We start from the raw sequence: 8,405 nt of genomic DNA on the forward strand, positions 1-8,405 counted from the left end.
CCTCAGCTTTACATCATCTTGACCTGCCAACAAAGGAACACAACAATTCCTCTCCCTCCGCCGCTCCCCACCCCCCTCCCACCAAGTGGAAGACGTGAGAGCTGGGACTATTGACACTGATCCTTTCCCTTTGCCCCCCTCTGCTCGGACAAAGACAGAGAGGAGCAGCCCTGCCCGAGTGTTGGGAAATCAGAGCCCCTCCCACCCAGCTCCCGCTAGGGCCAAGGGAGCGGGGAGAGCTGCCCGGAGCCGCCCCCTCTCAAAGCTGGATGCGGGGGAGCGAGCCTGGAACAAACCTCGCCTGAGCTTGTGGGCAGAGTCGGGAGCGGGGAAAGCTGGGAACAGAAAAGAGGCATTTCACGCTGTCGGCTGAGTCACCCCAAGCATATAAAATCAAGGCCAGGCAGTCGGAGCCACTCCGAGCGGAGGCACGAGGCACCGGGACTTTTGGACAGGTACGTGCAAGCGGATGCGGTTTAGAGGCAAGGATTAAGATTAAATCTAAGACTGGAATACAGCAGCCCAATCCCTCCCATCCTCTCCCTGTCAATGTGCTGCAGAGCAGGGCATCCAGCGGCTCCAGGGACCGGGAAGCCCTGAGGCTGCTTGGCTCTTGCACGGTTCCATCTGACGAAAACGACACAGGCAAACACAACACATTATTTTGGTGGTCCCGTGTGTACTATTCTGCTGGTCCCTACTTCAGACCTGGGATGGCAGCAGAGGATAACGGTCCGAGCAAGACCTGGCATCACTCAGGGAACGGCAAGGAGCAATTAAACTTTGGAATAAGTCTGAGATATTTCATAATACGTGGGGCTTCGGTTACCGCCCTACACTTAAATATATTTCTGGACGAGGAATGATCATTTCGATGGCGGGAAGCACAAAAGACAGCTCAGTAAGGAAAACACGAGTTTAGGGCTAGGGTCAATTCCTGCCTCTGACGCAGATTACCTGTGGGGACCTCACACAAGTCATTTAGGATGTGTTGTTTTTTGTTTTTTTTACAAGGACCAAAGCAGGGGTGAGGGGGGGAGGCAGCACAGAGGGAGCTGTAACACTAAATAACATGTTTCTTGGCGCTCAGGCCTTTGGGGCCCTGATCCAGGAGCATACTCAATTTCTGACCACTTCCACTGAATGTGGTTCTGGAGCTGCATTTCCAGTGCACCCTTTCCGAGCAGCTGGGCTGTGCAGCCTGTCTGCGTCCCCATCTACAGCAGCCCCCAGCCCTGCTGCTGCCTGGCAGACAGGCTGTGGGGCATGGCCAGCCGCTCAGGATCCCCAAACCCTCTGTGACTGTCCTCACAATGGGGCAGAACTGCCCTGGCACAGCCCACACTAGTCCCTGCTTTTGCTGTTCCAGCTTCTGCTAAGGAAAGGAAAGGCCTTCCTAACACAAGGAAGGCACTTTTACATGCCCACTCCAATACAACTCAGCCCAGTTTGAGGTCCTGTGCTTTAAAGTTTGGCAACTCTTCTCTGTCCTCAAATTCATTCGTTTGCTTTGTACAATCTCACGGAAAACAGTCCCTTGCCACAGGCACATGATCCTGTTGTTTGGGCACCACCCTGCTGTAAAACTTCCCACTAGGCTGGCCAAACTGGACACTATGCAGGACAAACTGCTGGCATTGAGGGTCCTGGTGTGGGACACAATTTGGTTCATGCTTCCTGCGTGAACGGCTCTAGGCACACTTAGACTAAGACTGCATGATACTTCTGTCCCCAGGGATTCATGTTTACTTAGGCTTAATTACAGAAGAGCTAGCGATTATCACTTGTCGATCTCTGGATATAATAGGAAAGGGCTTATAAACTGGTTTTCTTTTAAATAGTTTGTAGGTGCCTGGAGGGATTTTAATTTAGCTCTAAATGTTGATGTTTTGTTATCCTCTCCCTGAAGCAAAAAGGAAACAGACCTTGCAAACTGCAAGGACCTCGGGGAAGGATGTTGTCACCATTGCTCGTCCTCCCTCTGCTGCTGGAGACCACAGCACACGGCCTGGTGAGCAGTGCAGCATCCAGGGATGTCACCACCTTTTTCCAGCTGGCTCAGGAAGACACTTGGGAGAATGATAATCTCACCAGCGTGTCCTGTGAGGATCTGAAGAACAGGACCTGGATCACCCTGCAGCTGACCAACAGCAGCCTGACAACTTTCCCTGTCTGCCTCCCAGAGGCCCTGGAGACCTTGGATCTCAGCAATAACCTCTTGGAAGAGGTGAATGGCACAGAGATAGCAAACCTCCCACGGCTGCGTGTCCTCTCACTGAGGCACAACCACCTCTGGTCAGTGAGGTGGGGATCTGAAGCCCTCAGCACCCTCGTCAAGCTGGACCTGAGTTTTAATAAGCTGTCATCTGTGCCATCCTGCCACGGCTCTGCCCTGCCTAACCTGAAGTGGTTGTCCTTGGCTGGAAATCCACTGATTGAAATCCAGCCACTGGCTTTTTCCTGCTACCCTCAGCTGCAGGTCTTGAACCTCTCTTTGACGCTGCTCGGGCAGGATGACAGCAGAGGAATTAGAGACTCTGCTTTTGCCATCAGCACAGATCCCACTGTCCCAGATCCCAGGCCTGGAAACTCCATCAATGTGCTTGATCTGAGTGGGACCTTTTTTGAGAAAAGTAAGTTTCTGGCTTTCCCACTGTAAACACGGGGCTTGGGCAGGCCAGGGAAGCAGAAGCCTTGCTGGGACAGTAGCTCCCATCCTGGCTGAGCCTGGAGTGCAGGAGGAACACACCTCATGCTGAAAGCTGCAAACAGCTGGTCCAAGTGTGCAAGGCACTCTCATGCAGACCAGCCTCCCAAAGGAGGGGCAGAGACCAAACACCATGAGACAGGACAATTTGTCCTAGTGTAGTCACCCACCTCCATCCTAATCCCACTGTCTGCCACTGACAGTCATCCCCCTGTCAGCCCCGGGATTAGTTTTGGGAAGCACAGGAGGAAATTCGCTTCTCTTTCCAGACAGGCTGTTGAAATCTTTCTTTGTCCCCACAGCTACACCCAGCTTTTAGCCCTGCATTGAAGTAGCAGAGAGGCTTTTTGTGCCATCCGCAGCCGGGCCCCGAATACTTCTGCTGTGAGGGGAGACAATCCCTGCCCCGAGCAGTCCACAGGAGGCTTCTTCCCTTTTGCCGGCCTCGGTTTATACCTGAGGTGCTGAGACACACAGATGGGAGATGCCTTGCCCAGCTGCTCTCAGCCTGGGGCAGGGCCAAGGCTTTAGGGGCTCCTCAAGCTGGAGATTTCCCTTCAGCTCACGTTAAACAGCTGCACCACCGAATTTCCTCCATGAATTTGCCTAATCCCCCATGTGGTAGTGAGTTACCCTACTGAGTCATGGGACAGAAAGGCCCTTTGTACAAGACCTATTCTTTCTGTTTCATGCCTCTTGGCTCTTTTTCCTGTGCGAGGAGAAATAATGATTTGCCTTTCTTGCACCAGTCAGGACCTTGTAGACCACTTTCCTGAGCAGAGAAATCCTTGTTCATTTAATCTCACCCAGCAAGAGATCTATATCTCTTATCAGCTTTGTCCTTTTCTCCCCTCTTTTCTTCTGCCCTATAACAGATTGACCTGCAGGGACTATTAGAAAAATGCATGGGTGTTTATGCACTAGTGTATTGACTTTTGTTGTGTTCCTTTCCCAAAGAGAATAGCTGCAGAAGGGGACAGATGCTTTATATCTATGGATTCAAACCCTTTTCCTGGGCAGAAATCCACAGGAATGCTCTGTTTAGGCAATAGGCGTAAATATTTTTCTCTTTCAGTTCAACCAGAGTGGGGCAGAGACTTGGCCAACCTCAGATCACTTCACCTGACAAACATGCCACAGTTAAGAAGCCTCGACAGCGACTTCTTCAAGTCTGTGCCCGGTCTCCGAGAGCTGTACTGTCAGGATTCCCCTTCCCTGAGTTTTGTGCAGACAGAGATGTTTGACCGTGCTCCTCACCTGAGCAATCTCTCATTTGAGAAGTGAGTTGGGTCTTTTTGTCCTTCCTCACATAAAGCACTCACAGAATGCTGCTTTTTCCTCACAGCCTGGGAGCTGACTTGAGCAGTTTGTTACCAGATTTAGGAAGGAGGTGTGGGCTTGCTGTCTTTGCCATACAAGTTCTGTGATCTGGCCTGATAGAGCTGATACAGCCCAAAGAGGCAGCATGAGACTCATAGCACAATTAATTGTTTGCTTGAGGTTGTATCCATCGTGTTCCCACTCCTCTGCCTTATCTCCCTGTCCAATGGATGGATTCACCCAGTGGCTGTTTAGATCAGCACAGGTCCACTGAATCCCACTTGTGACACAGACCAGGCTTCCAAACCCCCACAATGGCAATATCCCATCAGAGGAGAAGCAGGTCACTGAGGGTTCCCTGCTCTGCAAGGATGAATGCTGACAGTTCCCTAAAACATGCATCTAAGAAGCAGACAAAAATCCTGTCCCTCTCACTCCTGCTGTGAGAGTTTAATATAGTTCCTTGTTAAGCATTAGGAAAAGCAATGTTTTAGTCCTCTTTCTAAGGGCAGCACCTCTTGGTACATCACATACCTGAAATACTCAGAGGAGCAAAGTCCGAAAGTGATTTATCAAAATAAGAGCAGGTGAAGTGCACACAGAGCAGTCAGCATAAAGGCAAAAATCTGGAGAGCACTTTGAAACGTTTTTATAATAGAGACCCAGATATAAGCATATCAGAAAACAAACACTAGAGCACTGGCTAGAAACCAGTTTCAGGGAAATAAACCCACACCAAGCAAAACCCCTATGCATTCCATCCCCCCCTTATTGCCCTACTGAAGTCACACAGCACTTTGCAACACTTGCAGGAATACCAGTTCAAAGTGCTAAAAGTCATGCCCAAACTTAAAGGAACTGCAGTTAAAGTCCTAGAAAAAAAGAGAGCATCCTCTGAGCATGCAGAGTGCAGGATGGTGGGTCTAATAACTGGTTACTACCAAGAGAACTGGGAATATTGCTTTGTGCCTTACACACACTAAGGATAAGGGATACTAAGCACACTCCAGTTGTTGGAAGGTAGCTCAGAGGTTTTTAATTATTGCATTTGTCTTCTTGTAGCTGTAACCTGAGTTCCTTTAATCCTTGGAACACCAATTCATCAGATGGCATCACCATCAACTTGTACGGGAATCCTCTGCTGTGCAACTGCCAGCTCTCCTGGCTGCTGTCCAAGCCCAAGAAAGTTGTTCTGCAAAAGTAAGTGAGGTCAAGGAGATCAAGTAATGCTCTTCAGACACAGTTTCAATGTGCAAGTTGTTTGGGAGCAGACATTCACCACCATTCACTAAGTTATTCAAATTCTTTGTGTGTTCTTCCCTTCCACAAGAGGTAGAAGTGAAAAAAAAAACGTCTTTTTAAGGGACAATGCATAAAGCGTTATTAGCTGTAGATTCAACTTCAAGGTGATCATATTTTCTTTCTGTTTTGGACCATATTTCACTATTAGCTGGAGACAGAAAAGGAGCTGTCCTGATGTGCCAGGCCTGGGAGCAGAAACAGGAAAACTTTAGATCGTTAACAAACTATTTTGCCCTACCCCTGCTATTCGCAAAGCTTACATCAGCAGCAGCAGCCAACAAAACCCCTTGCAAATAGCACCATTTCTCACCTATTGTTTTCATGCTCCCCTACGGTTTTACAGACTAATTACAATAAGCCGCAGTTAAAAGAAATATTTGCATATAAACGGTCTCTCTTCCTTTTGAAAGGCCACCAAGAATATTTGCCATCAAATCTCTCAGAGAGCAGGGAAGTAGATTGTTTAAATTAGATAGTTTTTCATCCGGATGGGTTTAGCAGTTGCATTCTTCACCAAAACTTCAGTGTCTGAGTAAATCAAGAATTCGATCTTAGTCATTTAAAAGTCCCGCGTCAGCCCACATCCAGCTGCCTAAACCAGACGGATTAAGAATCCTGGGAATCGTGTTACATCCCTCTGCACGTGTTCCACTGTTACTGTGGCATTAAAGTCTCTTTAAGACTAGTTGCCTTGAATCCCGATGCCCTTTGCTAAAGTTCACAGCCATTGTTCTGGCAAAGGACACTTCCCCTCGGGCAAAAGGTATCCCTGCACCTTACAAAACCAAAAAGCCAGTTCCCGGTAAATCCCACAGTCAGTGCTGTGGAAAAGTTGCCTGGACTATTGTTAAGACAATCTAGCTTTGGTCTAGTTTTCACATTCTCAGTAACATAAAGACTGTTTTGACAGCAGGTCACCTATTCCAATCCAAGCAGTCTACAGAAACCTGTGATGTTCTGCTGGACCTTGACTATTCTGGTTTCCCTCTGCAGGGCTTGGGAGACTTTTTGCACATCCCAGGAAGATTCAGGCAGACCTCCAACATCTTTTTCACTGCTGGAGCTCTACGATAAATGCCAGTCAGAGAGCAACGTTACACTGCCCGATTCAAACACAGCCCTTCCTGATCACTATGCTTTCACCAGTGAGGATGCCTCTGCTGCAGTAACAACAGACTCAGCTCTGCAGACCAAAGATTCGACTCACACCAGCTCCCTAATCCAGAGGGATGCAAGGAGCACAGCAGCATCCAGCCCAATGCTAACCAAAGACACCTACACCAGCTCCCTGATCCAGAGGGATGTGATGAGCACAGCAGCATCCAGCCCAACCGAGCCGATCCTAACAGAGGTTAACAGTTCCTCCCACGAGGAGGAGGCAGTATCTAAATCTACAAGCAATCCCCCTTCCTTGGCATCTGTAACCACCTTCCCGGTTTTTCTCCAAGAGCTCTTTGCTCAGTTCTCAGATCACAGCTCCACAAGTCCAGCTGGAACAGAACAGCTACAGAGAGGGCTCAGAACAACGGCCACAACATTCCCCAGGGAAGGGCCATTCAACCAGAGCAGCAGTGATTACTCTGCTGGAGGAACAGGAGTCCCCCACACCACCAACCACCACATTCTCTCCTTTGCCACCCATGGCAGGGAAGGTGCCCCCCAGACGAGCCCCCCTCAGCCGAAGTCCACCAGGAGCAGTGCCCGCTCAGAGCCTGCACCCACCACACCACCACCACATTACGTCGAGGACTACGACTACGAGGAACAAGGAAAGGAAACCCCGGTGCACACTGCCCACGTTGCCTGTGACTACAACCCTTGCAGGCACCTGCAGAAGCCGTGCAGGGAACTCCAGAACGTGTCCAAATGCTCCTGTCCCGGGACATCGAGGGAAGATGAGATTCCAGACCCACCCAGGCTCAGAGAGGTGACTGAAATCACTGACAGCTCTGCACAGATTCGCTGGTGTGCCCCATATTCAGTTGTTCACAGCTATGAGCTGATGCTTCGTGCCCAAGACGATGAGGACAGGCATTTCATCATGGACAACATCTACCCCACGGCCAGGCAGTACACTCTGTATAACCTGCTACCATTCACCACTTACCAGATCTGTGTGACTGCCTCCAACAAAGCAGGGTCAAGCCAGACAACAGGCCAGGAAATTCCAGGTAATTCGTGCACCAGCTTTAAAACAAAACCCAGCTACAAGTATGTTTTTGCCGGTCTGTCTGCAGCAAGTGGACTCCTTCTCATTACCACAATTATTTTGTCTGTATGCCTGTGTAAGGCATGTAAAAAGCCTCAGAGTGAGCAGTACGGTACACACTTAGTCTCCTACAAGAACCCAGCATTTGATTATCCCTTAAAAATACAAACCACTAATTAGCTTTGGGATTGTTCTATGCATTCAAAGTTTACTATCTCCAGCACCTTGGTGTGTTTTTGTGAGACTCTGTCCTTCATCAAAACTATGAGCCATCAGATTCCATAACCCTGACATTTCTAAAGGAGAGAAAACCACCAAAAGAAGAGAAAAACTAATAATGAAGGTAGTCAACCCAAAGAAGTTTTTGGACTCCTATTCCTGTGCTAAACTGCAGCAAGCCTAGACACTAACCTTGAAAAGTTGTTTTTGTAATCACCTACAAATAGAGTAGCATAAATTTCACACAGTGAGAGGCTGCCTGGCCAGCTGTCTGCCTCCAGTATTTCTCATGAGCACAGTCAGATGAGAGCTGCAATTCAAGGTGCATTAAGCTGAGCAAGACACACTCTGCTTTCACTCACAGAGCAAAGCTGGGGGTTCCACTTTTTAAAGGTATTATCCTTTAAATAAGGATAATATTTAAATACTTTAATAAGGAGAGAGTATAGCTGAAAGGAGTGAATGGGCTCAGTGACAAGATGCTGCTCAGATCTAACTCCTCTAAGTAAATGCAGTGGATGCAGGTGATCAGTCTAACTTCAGTCCGGGAAGAAGAAACATGAAATTTAATTGTAGTCAAAGATTGTGCAGTTCCTTAAGGAAGGGGTAATTGTGTTGTTCTGACTTTTTATGAGGCTATCCACAACT

At 48.6% G+C, this 8,405-nt stretch overlaps 1 protein-coding gene across 1 annotated transcript; it reads left to right on the top strand.

Moving 5' to 3' along the window:
• The first annotated feature begins 228 nt into the window (after positions 1–228).
• Positions 229–7,891, top strand: LRRN4 (leucine rich repeat neuronal 4). The gene is made up of 5 exons (XM_066316553.1): positions 229–455; positions 1,917–2,633; positions 3,783–3,987; positions 5,090–5,227; positions 6,323–7,891. The coding sequence occupies exons 2-5, from the start codon at positions 1,955–1,957 to the stop codon at positions 7,716–7,718; spliced, it is 2,418 nt and encodes an 805-aa protein (XP_066172650.1). The 5' UTR covers positions 229–455; positions 1,917–1,954; the 3' UTR covers positions 7,719–7,891.
• Positions 7,892–8,405: the final 514 nt, after the last annotated feature.

This window comes from Sylvia atricapilla, chromosome 3 (assembly GCF_009819655.1).
Source record: "Sylvia atricapilla isolate bSylAtr1 chromosome 3, bSylAtr1.pri, whole genome shotgun sequence".
In the NCBI taxonomy this organism is placed as follows: Eukaryota; Metazoa; Chordata; class Aves; order Passeriformes; family Sylviidae; genus Sylvia; species Sylvia atricapilla.

Bases quoted from the DNA above. Each gene is read 5' to 3' on its own strand.
- LRRN4 (XM_066316553.1), top strand. From the start codon at position 1,955: ATGTTGTCACCATTGCTCGTCCTCCCTCTGCTGCTGGAGACCACAGCA. The intron at 2,634-3,782 runs GTAAGTTTCTGG...TTTCTCTTTCAG, and splicing joins TGGGACCTTTTTTGAGAAAA to TTCAACCAGAGTGGGGCAGA. The intron at 5,228-6,322 runs GTAAGTGAGGTC...TTCCCTCTGCAG, and splicing joins AAGAAAGTTGTTCTGCAAAA to GGCTTGGGAGACTTTTTGCA.